Genomic DNA, 14,951 nt, shown 5'->3' with positions numbered 1-14,951 from the left:
AACATGAAGCATTAACTCAGAATGGGATGTGAACTCCAAGACCCACTGAATCATCTCAGTTTTGCCCTAGCAGAGGACTGTGTGATAGAAGAGTGATAAACAGCTCCAGGATATCCCTGATTCTGGGATAAACAATGTCCTTTCTGCTATTACACCTACTTTTGACTTGGATTTGGTTTGAGCAGAATGATCCTGCAGCCATTCCTCAGGAAGAAAATGGAGACTGCAAAGGGAACCTTCTGTGATCCTTTCCAGCTATGAGGCATCTGTAACTATTGCAACAAGGCAAAAGTTACATATCCATATTCTCTCCAGAAAAATTATATACTCTTCTGCATAGCTGATCACATCAGGAGATGTGAGAGGTTTGGCCATGTCATTGTGAAAAAAATCTAACTATGTCTTCAGAAAATACAAAGGGAGGCTAAGGAGTTCTTAGAACTCTCGCAAAGGAATGTTGAAGTGCAGGCATAAAACACTGCATGATTGGTAAACTCTTCTCCATAGGTTATGAGAGTCCTATTGGAAGGTGAAAGCTATTTCCCAGGAGAGAGAGAAAATGTTTCATGTTACTCACATCAGCCGAGTAGCTATATTATTCTTCTTGACCTTGACTCAGAAACACTGAAGAACTAAGAAACACTAAGAATGAGATGGCGTTCAGATTTGTCCAAGGTTTAGGAGTGGGGGGAGGAGGAGAGAAATGACAAATGGTTACTTCTAAAGCTGTCTGCGCATAACAGATTTTAAGTTCAGGAGAGGAATTTGCTTTCAGATTAGAGGACAATGCTTTAAAAAGATGGGTCAAGGGAAGCACATAATTTTCTCATGTGTGGTGCTGCTGCTGTGTTCCAAAGAGGAAGAGGAATTGAATTGCTTCAAAGTACATGAAACATCCCACAGAGATTCTCATTTTGTATTGAAATTTTCTGAAAGATCAATAATGGAATAGCACTGCAACCTTCAATTTACAGTACACAACATCACACTACTGGTTCTTATTGCTGTATCCCTACCATCAATTAAAATAAGAAGCTATATTTTATTGGTTTTAAAATAAGTAAAATTTTTTAAGTTATAAACTAACTTACAACTCAAGCCACTTCAGCAGATATGACTGTGATCAGAAAGCCCGAATTACAGTGCAGAGAAATATAAGCCTCTTTGGTTTCTAAATATTCTTTTAATTCTAAGACATCTTTAATGCTTTTCCTGTGAAATATGCAGCAAAGAAATCTATTATTTCATCATGCTGAAAAACATTTATTTTTTCTAATTATAGAAGACCAAGAAGTTCATCCAGGTGGGCATACAGAAATAAACTGCAAAGCAATGTCTATATCTTCTCACACGTATTTGTCTGAAAAACGTATGCTTATATGTACGTAAGAATGTCCAAAAAAAAAAAGGGTTAGTCTAATACAGCCATTACAAGGTGACATATTCAACATATTCACATGTAATGAAGTCAGCAAGTGGAAAAAGTTCTGAAGTTCTGTTGTGCCAGGGGCTGTAACAGAGCCACACAGTACATAATATGTTTCCTTAGATCTGGAAAACGAATTCTTTGAGCAACCTCTCATTTAATCCTTATTTGAATGAGCTGTAACTTGTCTGAACCAAGGGTGCAGACATAAATTTACATATACCATTAGGATTTTCCTTTCTGTGCCATGCTTAGTCAATTGTTCCCAAACTCATCTACTCTGTAGTGGCTTCTACGACAAATAAAGCTAAATTATAGCAGAGATCCACAGTTCAATTTACTGGTTCTTTCTTTGTCTCTGTAACATAATTAAGGGTGGCTTTACAGTCTCCTCTTCTGGGTTTATAAAGAAAATGCTTCGTTTTCAATTTCTATTTATTTATTTATTTATTTATTTTGGTAGTTTCATCCTTTGCATAAAACAATGGAAAGAAAACCCAAAGCAGTATCTGTGATTGCAGTTCTGCAGACTCCATGCCCTGCACTGGGTTCTTGCATTTCCTGGGCTTGTTCCCTGCTTCACTGCAGCAGGCAGCAAATGTGACTTGGCACTGATGCAGCCCTTCTGGTGCTGCAAACATCCTTTGTTTCCAGCTCAGCTTCACCAGTGGACCCACACCCTGTCAATAGCGTTTCACCACTATCTACCACAAAGCACAATCCATATGGGATTAAAACAGCTCCATGTATCTTTTTATTTAATCTCCCCAAAGTTTTATTCAGTCTCTCCAAAGAGTACTTCACAGCCTCCTGCAAAGCAAGACAGAGGTCACAATCTCATCTGAGTTACTGTGAGGATGAAAAGACCCAAGAAGGTGCACTTTGCTCCTTGATTCTGGTCTCAGTTATCTTTGTTTCTTTGTTAATGCTTAATTCACAATTTATTTAGGACTGCAAGCAGAGTGTCTTTAACTGTTATAGGTACGGAAAGATTTTCATTAGCAGTGTTTCAGGGTTGATTCCATTCATGGGATGACCTATGGCCTCACTTGTAAGGAAAAGTCACCAGTAAGTAAGAAGGAGACATATTAGGAAGGAAAACATAATGTTGACTGCAGCCTGCAAGGTTATTTCACCACACTGCAGTCTGATTTCCTTCTACACCTGCCCTGTCAATCAATCTTCTTGTTCACGTGGCGAAGGAGGTTTTTTAACATGTGAGTGATGTCCAGTCCTAAGGCTTGTGCAATGCCTGCTGAGCTGAATGGAAGAAAACAGTATTATTTTGTAGCGAGAATGTTCTGTGCCATGTCCAACAATGAATTTATCAGAAAGGCAATTTTTCCTCCTATTGATGTCCATACTTAGGAGTGGCTGCACCTAATGGTGGTGCATTTCTTATCAATTTCTTTCACATTCAAGTACACCACAGTTCTGATGTGGCCAATTTTTATCCCGGGGGAAAAGAAAAGCCTTTAAAAATTCCTGGTTGATTCCCTATCACAAAACAGAAAAGACTGCAATTATAACACATTTTCTACCAGAATCCCCCAGAAGGAAAGGCAGCATTTCATTCTTTCAGCATCTGCTTTCTCTCCATGAATTAATTCAAAGAGCATGTTGTGCATGGGTTTCCAGTGGCTGAGCCAGGTTTTGGCTTCTGTGAAATTGACTTTGTCATTACTACTGTAAGACTGTTGGCCTCACTCACCAGCAGTGGACCACACTGGTGCACTGAATGACCCTGCTGCGTCCAGCATGCGATGCCCTGACACTACCTCCTTGCTTGTTATCCAGCTTTTAAATAGTCTGCTGGATTATCTAAAGGCTTGCTTTCTTTAGGATCTCTCTGACATGAGGCCATCATATTCAGCTTAAGAGCTCACTGAATTGTTGGAGTACTGAAATACTGATTTGTTTTGGTTCAATAGAGGGATGTAGCAAATGTAAAATACAGACACGTAGATTCAAGTTGGAACTTTTAAGTCCTCTTTTTTGTTTTTCTTTTTTTATTTATTTTTTTTTTTTCCTAGTTGCCAGTGTTTATTTGCTGAAAAAAGAGTCAGATAGTGTCAGACTCAACCCAGCGATCTGTTCTGGAAGCTCACCCTGTGGATCATGGCTGTGCATTGACCACAGGGCCCATGTGCATGAACAAAAAGATGCAAGTGCTCTTGCAAGTAATCTAGCATGTTCTGCCCCCACTTCCCATATGGCAATAGTTTGTTGTGCTAAGCAGCAGGCTGTGAGTAGGAGGCAGATTTAGGCTGCTTGGCCAGTGCATGCTGCTCAATCAATTGTTCCCCATCCTTCCCAAATGAATGGCAGACAGCCAGATGGAATCATGCTTTGGGATAGAGTTGCCTCCTGGGCATGGGAGGACCACTCTGAGTACTAAATTTATTTCTGTTTAAGATTTGTCATAGTATGTAATTAGTGCTACACTTTTTTAACAATGCAAATTAATCTAAATATAACTGGACATGATTTATTGGGTGCTACGCTGATATAAAGAAGAAAAAGTTGGCTGAGAACCTTTTGGCTTATTTACATGAAAAGAGATAAGCCTTGACCATCCTTTAAACGGAACCTTATCAAGTATCTGATATTCTCATACCTCAAGGTTATTCTACTGTTCATACACATTATCTGCCTTTGTGTATGTAAAGAATACAAGCCTTTGCTAAAAAATTAAACAAATAAATACTCCCAATAGGATTTGAAGTTCATACCTCATTAATATGAACTGCTGTTCCTGTTGTAGGTTACTCATTTCCAGTAACTTCAGGCACTTAGTGTAGGAGCTCAGCTTTCCACATAATCAGTGAGTACACGTGAATGTCTTCAGAGTGTGATTCAAATCACTTAATTTATGGAATAATTGCATACCTCCTAGACACAACTCATTAGGAACCTGCAGACGCTGGTCTTGAATAAACAATTCAAAACCTGGTCTGTTAATCAAAAGAATGCAAGAAATAAACATCCTTGACTATAGAAGATTCCTGTGGTAAGACCTTCAGTACAAAAACAAGGCATATAAGTCTACATTTTCATTTCATCCTAACAGTAGAATAGGTTACAATAAAAGTAACAGTAGTTATTTTATAGGAAAAATATTTTTGAAATGGGGGAAAAAGAAATGCAGGAACCATGCATAGGAGACTCCTCCATCTTCTTGGGTTGAGAGGAAGAGATAGGAATGCAAATAACCCCAGCCATGTCTGGCTCATAGATGTTGCTTTCATAGTTCCAAGGCTATGAAGTTTAATATTAACGTATGTTAAATATGAATTTTGCAGAAAATCTTGTAGAATGTACTCATATATAACATTGCATCTTCATAAACATGTTGCTTTCACATTTTTCCTAGGAAGTTTTATGCATCTGGAACAGTTGGCTTCTGAGATGGGTAAAAAAACAAGCAGTAGGACAGCTGTTTGAGCCTGGGGTAGAATTAACACATAAATGGGACTCAATCAACCTGTTTTGACCATCATAGTAGTATTGTAGTTGGTCTTGTTTTCTAACAAACACTTTTCACATTGTTTTTTAACTAATTTTCTGCACTGTACTGTGTCTGCAGTACATGCTGTATTTCTGAGTATGAATTAAGGTACTTCATTGTTTTGCAAATAAACCATGGTGAACAGTAACATCAGCATGGGCTGAAGACACCAACAACTGGGAATTGGCTTGCTGATACTAACGGATGACATTACCTAATTCTCACTACTCTCTAAGCATTCAACTGGTAAAACAAACACAAGGAAACACTGCAGAAGACTGCTGCCAGGAAGTGTTCCTATCCCCACAGAAGATCCTATTGGAATATACTTGGCAATAAAGGCTTGGGTTCCTTTGAGTGAAATACAGGCTCTTTGGAAGCTGATGCAGATTTCACAGACTTCATTTTAGCAACTTTCCTCAAGCTACCAGGTCAACACACCTGACTTTGAAATATTTCCGAAGGTTCCTAACATTAAAAAGCTCTTCAGTGTTTTGTTTCTTTGAAGGAAAAATGGTTTACTGCTGAAATTGTCTGTTGTAATTGCAGATCTCACTATTGTATTATTTTATAACATCCCATAATTTCACTGCACTTAATATATGAAAACTAACCATAATATTGTGATGAAGTTAGTACATAGCCTCAGTGGAAAAGGAAGGTCTACATAAATGAAAAGCAAAGATCTAAAGAAGTTCACAAGTGACTGAATGCCACAGCAAGTCAGAAGTATACTCTGTATATTCTAGGGTATAGCACATATACCTGATCCCAAGTCCTTTGTTTCATTTGGCAGACACGTCCATTGTAAAACAAAAAAGTTCCACTAGTGACAGTGTTTCAGCCCGATGCAATGAGGAATGACTGAGATATTAAATCTTCTCCAAAAATGCTTTGTGATCTAATAAAAGGTTTGGATGACCACAGCAACTACTCTCCAAGCAGCAGAGCTAAATTTTAGTAATTTTTCAGTGCCACTGTTCATGACTGAAATGATTAACTCTATTCCTTTCCTCAGCCCATAGGCCGAGCTTTAGCAAGAATTCTGCTGTACCAATGCTTACATTCAGACCCAATAAAGTAGCAGCTATTACAGTGTCTCTAGGGCTGGGTATCTGGGGCTTTTCTTCCTAAGGTAAAAAGCAGCGGGAGCCACTGGAGGGATGGCAGAGACAGGGAAGTTACAAAGATGAAAAGTGTGATGGGAAGATCTCATAAAAACGCTAGTGCCAGTGGTCACTCAGGCGCACCCAGAGAAATCTGCAGTACGATCACATAAGAGTTTGGCATGGAGTACTATGAACTTAAAGCATGTGCACTGTACTGAGATGATGTGACAGCCCACAGCAAGTTTCATGAGGTACCAATAATTTTACCGATGCTAAGTAAAAGACAGTAAAATATATTTACTGCTTTTGTCTGCTGTTGATATGATGACATTTACAGCAGAAAGAAATAACACTAACAAGTTATTTTTAGGTACCTATCGATTTCAGACTTGAGCTTTCTAGTACAGTTTGACGTAATATTTGAACTACAGAAAAAATAACAACCTCTTCTTTTCACCTCCTCTAGCCGTCCCCACCAAGAAAATACCCAATCAGTTTGGTTCAGCCTCTTAATGTGTGCACCAAAGCTACTACATATAAATCTCAGCTGAGGAGCCAGAGCTGTCAGAAGACTATATGTATCAGGGCTTTAGACTAGGTGCATCCGAATAGCAAAGTAAACCTACCGCAAGTGACAATCCAGAACAGTCATGAGACACAACACAGACAAGGAGGACATAGAAGGAAGAAATAAAAATTAAAACATCCACATACAAACATTAGCAAATCCATGGAGAAATGACCTTTTTTAGTACATTCGTATAATAATTTGTCTCCCCAGACAGAATGTTCTCCTTCCCCCAGTTCTTGGCAGAGTTGTGTACTCTGCTTGAAAAAGTAACCATAGAGAGCCATAGAAATATGTTTGAAGACTGAAAGCCTTGTCTTAACTTAAACTCTTCTCTCCCTTCAGTGCAATCAAATTTGCTCATAACCTATATTATTTCAATTTCTCATTTAAAAATCAGACTAAAAGTTGTGTCCAGGAAAGTGGTCATTCTGAAGCATAAGTCTATGAGAAACAATAATTATTTCACTTTCTATAATGTCTAACTATTGTGCATAACCCAACTGTGTCTCTGTATCAAAAGGATCTTCACCTATGCCAAATTATATGGCTCTGTGAGGGTTTGGCATGGACATGCAGGTCACCATGGGCACATGTAAGCCAGAAGTTCTCTTTGACAAACTAAACCAGGCTAAGCTGGAAATTACACTTCCAGAGGCTGATACTGCCAAATGCGGCTCCCTTTCAAGTTTTGTGCGCCTAGGGAACTAGGATCTTGCAAGATGCCAAGTGCCTATCAACTGCTATTATGTAACTCTCAGCTGAAGGCAGCAGGTAATTAGCACTTGTACATTCAGGCTTAACAATGACTGAACTAAGCTTATTGTTTTTTGACAACATTTAAGATTTTTGGTACTGTACGTTGCCCTTTATAAAGGCAATAGATTAACATCCTGGTTTACAATTACTTTTGTATTTTTCACCCCTTTCTGTTTTATGACAGAAGCTCAAAAGTGATTCACTCCTTTTTAGTGAAGTATTTCACATTTAACATTGCACTGAGCTCAAGTAGGTATACTAAAGCCTGCACTAATAATTCCTGATTAAACTGCCAGAATAAAAAATAACTCACGCTGAAAAAAAAAATGAAAAAAGACAGCATCGTTTTGAAAAATCAGCAATTAAGTTGTTGGAAACTACTGAATGCCAAGGACCTAAAATGTATATATTGCTGACTGGTATGAAATTAAGGGAGGTAACTCAATCAACCTGTTTTAGAAATCCCAGACAATTAAGAGTGAAAACTGGCTAGAGTGCTGATGATGCACTTATTAAGGGTCCAACATTTACATTTCTCAGGTGAGAATCTATCCTCATCAGGTTTACTGTGCAAACCAAACCACGTCAGTTAAATCACAAAATATTTGGGCAAAAGTATGTTTAAATGTCTATGCAGAATACCTTGAATGGAATCATCTTGAAGTACCTAACGGTGTAACATTTCAAAGTTTGAGCTACAGTTTTTGATAAGAAGCCACAAAACAGCTTTTTATCAAGTTTTCCCAGGAAAAATGAAGTTATTAAATTAAATATTAATTACATAATAAAATTTTGTATTTTATATATTTATTTTCCAAGAATCCACGGTCATTTATCCAGGTCCTACCAAATACGATTAAAAACACTTAATAATATATTGTCAATACAACAGCGGTCTTAAATGATATGGAACAAACTCCACATTAATATCAATAAACAAACTGCACATTATTTATCCTGCAAGGAAGTATTAGGTTTGTTATCATTAGTAACATTCGTAGAACACAGCAAACAACATCACAAGGGATTTTTCCACAGACATAATCAGAGTTCTTCCAAATTGCCCTTGCTTCAATGGAAAGAAGCTAGCTAAAAGTAGCCCTGGGTAAACCAACAATTGATGAAGTGACTTTCCATGTATGGCTTGTGGGGAAATAACTCGCAGTTACTTAATGACACAACCTCTAAGTACAAGGAATTCATGAATCCTAAATCTGTGTGCTTAAAGTAAAAGGATTTATTTCATATTCATCATACGGAGAAAACAAAATCACAAGAATACAGAATCTTTTTCAAAGGAAAATGCCAAATTTCTGCACTGTTGTATTCTGAGTTCAAGCTCACTTATCTTTCTAACCTTGAAACAGGTACATCTACATTAGTGACTTTGTGTGCTGCTGAGCTTGTTTGCAGAGTCACATTTGCCTTGTGTCTATACTTGAAGCTTTGCAATTCAATGCACTAGTGTGGTACATGAAAAGCATCTTCCCTCCTGGTGGAACCAAGGTTGAAGCTGTATACCAGGGCACCATCTAAAGTTTACTCCATTGGTATAGTGTATAGCCTAGAAAAATTAACTACAGCCTAATGCATTGACATTTCAGTAATGACAACTATCTACTGAGCATCAACAACAAGAACTGTCCTTTTGGAAACTGGAAATAGTTGCAGCCAGCCAGCAAAATTACTCCTTACCCGCTTTTGATATTCTTCCCCTGTCATGACTTACATGCTATGCTAGCCTGTAGGAAGACTCTCGAGGACTAGCTGATGAGCCCCATTGGTGGCTGTTCCATCAGGGTACAGTGGCATCCCACCACTTGTGCTGGGCTGCTCCCTACAACTCTACTCTTCTCTAGGCTTTTCCTGGATCTTACTCTTGATCTGATGGCACTATTCCTCAGACTCCCAGATTTGTCTTCTATTACTAATCAACCAGTCTGCACCTCCATCTTCCCTCAGACACTAGATTCCAGCTAATGGGAGGAACTACTCATTCCTTACTTTTGTCCTTCTTCATTGGCTGGATAAGCACTTCTGAATTACTCTGGCTAAATCTTACAAAAGGTCTTGTAAGCACAGACATGTATAGTATCTTTACAGTTACTGTCAACTACTGAAGAGGTTTCAGATTGCAATTCTCTAAGTCTCCTCAGTACTTTTTGTTTGAAAAATAGAGCCCTTTGTCTTTGCTTAGGAAATCTGGCAATGCAGAAAGAACACATGAATTCTTTGCATTTATTTCCCTATTCTTCTGTTTATTCTCAATAGCTTTACCTATGAATTTTTAACACCAGAATTGCAAGGAAGAAGGACAATAATAAAATCCTGATTAAAAAAAATAATATTTCAGGAACATATTACTGAAGTCTGTGGCACTGAGGATTAGGTCCTGCAACTTTTGCTTCTCTTTAATGAAGCAGATCTAAAGGACAAGTTTGTCTGCTCTCATGAAGATGATACTACTCAAAGGGCATTGTGCTAATCTATTCCTCTGAGTTACTCCACTGACTTACAGCTACAAGTATATCCTTCTATCTTTAAGCTCCACCTCTTGCACAAAATAAATTCTCTTAGCATCACTGTGCCGGATGCTCTATGCAATTTCATTTTGTTTTCCTTTGTTTCTATGTTTCTCATTTTCTCTTCTATGCTGTTGTTTGTTTCTCAGTTGACCTTATGGTTTTGTACAGATCTGTGTTTATCACCTGTGCTCAGAATTACTGCTAGAAAGATATAAATGCTATACTTGCTCTTGGTCAAAGTCCTGAAAATAGACTGTTGAAAACTGCACACATTTACTACATTTCTGTGACAGCCAAGATACTCTTAATAAACTTTCTCCTTTCAAATGAGTCATTACAAATCTGTTCATTTTAAGATACTATTGAGAATATGCTGACTATCAGTCCTCTCTTCACAGAGCCACTATCAAGGCGTCAAGCACAACATTTTTTGTTAGACATGTCAGGCAGAATTCTGCTAACATAACTCAAAAGTTGAAGAAAAGGAGAGGTACTTTACCTGGTCTTTCATGGTTTTCCCTAAATCTTTAACATCTTTCATGTTAATAGCATTCTTCCCTCCCTTTTCCTTCCCCTTCTTCTTGTTCTTCTTTTTGAACAAGCATTTCTTACAGAGACAAAAGCAGCAGGTAAGGATTAATAGGACTGCAACTATGGCTATGGCTATTAAGGCCCAAGGTGGCACTGAAAGAGAAAAAGAAACAAAAAAGAGAAGGTGGTAAACTGTTAGTAGGGTTAAATTTAGAAACAAGCACATTTCTCTTACAGCTGAAAGTTTTGCAAAGAAAATGCCTTGCAGAAATGTCTGAAATTCTTTCTAAAGCACTCTGTCATCTTTTGTATATTTCCCCCAACTGAGCATTTGCACACACAGTGCCAATATCTATCTATTTACATGCCTGGTGACACATATCAAATTAACTTGCAGCTATTCTGAATAAATCAACCATCCTAAAACAGTATGTCCAAAATATTTACACCGTGCAGACTTGCAAAATATTCAGCATACTTAGGCAGTTGTTTCCATTTTTAATCATTTCTACAACCCACCTGGCATTGTGGCTGAATTGGGCAGAACTGACCAGGAATTTCCTGTTTACAGAATGACACCAGATCCAAAAGCCAGTTTTGATGAACTTCTCTGCCTGCTGCTGTGTAGAATCCTCACAATACAGTGCAGGTCAAGATCACCAGTGAACACTAACCAAGGACATACTACTGGCCAATCCAAGGGCATGTGTGCTATTAGTCATCATACCCTAATATTAGCAGACTCACAGTACATAGCTAGATTTTCACCCTCACTTTCCTATCAAGAAAAACATTTCTTCAATTTATTCATTCTGTCCAGGAATCTGGACACAACTGAATTATGAATAAACAATACAGAACACTTGCTGTGATAAAATGGTCTCGTAAAAGATCAGAATATTGGAAAAAAGGAGTTAAGGTGATACTCAAACAGTCCAGGAGGGAATTATATTCATACAGCTCAGTTTTAATGACCACAGATCCCAACATTGAACCGGAACACTTGATGATACTTTAAATATTTTAAACTGTCGTTTACTAAAATCTCTAAATGCACTCAGTCTGCCAGGTCTGTAAGTTACTCTGAGTGTGTAACGGAGAGGTCTCTCATACGACACAGAACAAAACTGACAAGTGAATCAAATTTGACATGTTGACGTCAGTGAATCACAGAAGGGAATGGACAGTATAAATAGAGAAAATTAATTGCTTAAAGGAACTAAGCAGAGTGTGAAGCACGGTCACAGAAAATTTGACTACAAATCATCAGTTCAGAAAGAGGACGAAGCACCTGAACTTTCCTTACTCTATGTTTCATGACCTTAATTTCTAACTTTCACTCAAAAATCTTTGGTGACAGATACAAAAATAATGTAGAAAAATGTAAAGCAGTAATTTTTGTAATACATTTTGAGCCTCCAAATGTTCATTATATGCAGCTGCTATAAAAGAGAAGCTATACCATATGTAGAACAAATGAGAACTGATTACTAAACAAATGAATGTTAAAAGATAAAGTGAACAGATTAACAGCTGTTTATGTGATGAATTTTATGGAGTCAGCACTAAGAATTCTGCAATAAAAGTTGTATTAGATCTGCACTTCTCACAACTTAAAATCCGTATTTCAAGCATTGCTGCTGCTTTCAATTTTGCTTCGGATCAGGTGCAACAGTAACACTTCATAGCACACCTGACTTCTGCAATATTTTGTCTGTTCACCCAGTGTTTGCAAATGTAAAATCATAGCCTTTCACAGGCAATGTGTCCTTTTCAAATTTAAACTTTACTGGTGCACTTAAACTGCATTAAACACATCATAGGCCTTTCAGATAGTATTTATAGAATGTTACATTTTTTACATAAGCTAATCCTTAAGATTTATGTCAATAATCAAATGAATGATGTGCCTAAACCTATCATCTGTTTGTTTTGCTGCCTTGCCAGGAATGCTCAAAGCACAATGTAACGCAACACAGGGAGCAACAAGAGCATGGGAGGGATTCTGCTGGCAGGATGGCACTGTGGGAGGAAGGAGAGGCAGATCAGATCACATGCAGCTCAGCTGGGAGAACCAAGGAATAGAGGAGACGGGGAATGTGCGTAGGATATATAAATATGCATGCTACAGATGAAAAAGCCTGTGTAGGTAGTGAAGTCAGGTGCCTGAGTGCTGTAGCTGTTGTGCAAAGTGGTATTCTGGCACCATTGCCGTGGTTCTCTGGAGGATGAACAATGTAGAGTGTGTTAGGGAGAATTTCAAACGCTTGCAGATACCTCTTTACTTTTTTATTTATTTTTATAAGGCATTGTCTGCCTTCATCTATTTGTAATTTAATTTCACCCAAAAGCTCTTGTGATGCAATTAAATGATTGCCAAATTAATATCTGAGACGCCAAGAATTATACAGAATCTTTCATTTATCTGCTCAAGGAAAATGTGCTCTATTTTTATTACAGAAAGCATAAGCAATGAAAAATAAATAATAAAAAAAAAAGAGTTAACCCAGAATCAGGACATTTTCCAAAACATCTTCAACATTCAAGTCTGAAAAAACAAAAAGGAATGTTGTTTTTTTTCCCCAATGAAAGCGTGCTGTCTCTGTCAAGATGTCTCAGCAGAACACTCCCACCGACAGAGATTGCCCAGTCCAATATTGCTGGCAGTGGATATACGTGTTAGATTTAAGAGAAGTGAAACATGTTGCTATCACTAGTTTTGAAATGATGGTTGTGGCTTTTCAAAAGCATTATCTAAATAAATGTTAATCACTAGTACATAACTCAGGCAAGATTTTCTAAAATTATTACAAACCTTGAGAGTTTTTGTATTTGTTCCTCTCAATTCATGACATTGCCAGAGGTACCTGAATTCCAGAAAAAAGATATTTCTAAAAAGCAGTTTTGGATAGCCCAGAATGAAGTGACTGAAGTCATTCTAACTTTGGAAGTCTCAAAACTAGTCTTTAATAGTTTGTCATACAAACTGCAACTAACATACAAAAACTTCATGGACAGTATATGAACTTATTATTGCTAAGTGACTCCCTTCGGAGATTCATAATGTTTAAATCTAGTTAGACTTTCCCACACATACAATGTTCACATAATTTCATTTTCCTAGTCATCAACAGTAAGAATCTACTGTTTGAAGGCTACCTCCATCTATATTCAATCAGTTTGATCGGGTCCAGCAGTGTACTTTGAAACCCTGGGAGGACTTTGGACATGAGCCATTAAACAAAAGGCCTCTGTAGCAGATAAAAGGGTTTGGGTGACATAAAAAACACAGATCTTGATCAAGTGATAGAGAGGTATCAGACAGCCATAAGCTTCTTGTATAATTTGTCTTACCTAGTGCCAGCACAAGGGGGTGCTTTGAAACAAGCAATACTTAAGTAAGCCGTCAAGGAAAACCTATAGCTTTAAGTATAATTAATATGTGCATAAGCTTTCTGGTATTTCAGTGCTATTTTCTTTGTTCTGCTCCTGTGGTCTTAAAGACACTGTCATGAATCACTACATGATTTGGTGAACCTCCAAGGCTCTTACAGGCAGATCTATAGGAGGAGATCTGCTGACGTAGCATAGTTAGTAAGCAAAGTTTTTAATTAGTCTTATTGATCCAATCCAATCAGTGTATGCTCAGAAATGCAGGAGTGGAGTAAAAGGGAATTGCAGGGAAAATTAAGTGTGTGGCTTTTCCCTGGGCAATAGTAGGGCGCTGGGAAGAACAAACTCTCCAGGATTGTGTTGAGAATGGAGACTTTTTTTTTGGTACAAACACTGCATCCTTCACTTATGCTGAATGTCAGTTAGAAATGGAAGTTGCTAAAGGAATTGTGAGCTTTCTCTCTCTCTGTGCTGTCTCCTACCATAAGGGTCAGGCAAGGCTGTGTGCAGCTGAGGTGCACTGACATTACCATTTCAGTTTGGACTTTAGAGTGGGTTGATGAGCCAGATCTCCAGACCATTCCCACTTCTCATGCTTAGACTCACAGTGTGCAAAATCTGGGAGGGCATGGATGGAAGTTGTGGCAATACTTGCTCCTAAAGCTACCCTAATGGTGCTCCAGACTGCAAAAGACACTCAACCCATGGAAGCATACACAGTCTGAAGCATTACCCCTACAAAGTTTGCAGTGTGACACTGGGCCCTAGAAACAAACTGCTTCACACCACAGATTAGGTTTTATTTCATTGTACTAAATATAGTTTGTATCCCACCCTGTCATTAAATCTTGTTCTACAAAATATGCTAGATGCAAAGGAAAATATGTATTTCTGAGTTACTCCCTTTAAGAGCTACTAATGGTGCTCTTTATATAAACATATCCTTACTTAGCCTTACACAAAATGCTTGGAGAGATACAGGTCTTGGGTCTAAAACTGACATTCCTGTCAGACGATCTAAAATTATCAAATGCCTCAGAGGACATTTAGCTCCCGAGGAAAGACAGTAAGAGGGAAGTCACAAAATGTGTAACAGCATCAGAGTGCTGTAGTCCGTAAAAGAGAATAAAAT

General features: G+C 38.0%; 1 protein-coding gene across 5 annotated transcripts in view; it reads right to left on the bottom strand.

Annotated features, from left to right (window-relative positions):
- The window catches only part of SYT1 (synaptotagmin 1), a 337,265-nt gene that overhangs the window by 74,898 nt on the left and 247,416 nt on the right, over positions 1-14,951 (bottom strand). For all 5 annotated transcript variants that reach the window (XM_072329810.1, XM_072329828.1, XM_072329803.1 and 2 more), the window contains one exon: positions 10,395-10,579. In XM_072329810.1, the coding sequence (XP_072185911.1) occupies positions 10,395-10,579 (185 nt within the window). The remainder of the gene's footprint in view (positions 1-10,394; positions 10,580-14,951) is intronic.

Source organism: Excalfactoria chinensis, chromosome 1, assembly GCF_039878825.1.
Source record: "Excalfactoria chinensis isolate bCotChi1 chromosome 1, bCotChi1.hap2, whole genome shotgun sequence".
In the NCBI taxonomy this organism is placed as follows: domain Eukaryota; kingdom Metazoa; phylum Chordata; class Aves; order Galliformes; family Phasianidae; genus Excalfactoria; species Excalfactoria chinensis.
Note: the sequence above shows the minus strand (reverse complement) of the source record. Positions and strands in the feature narration are given on the sequence as shown.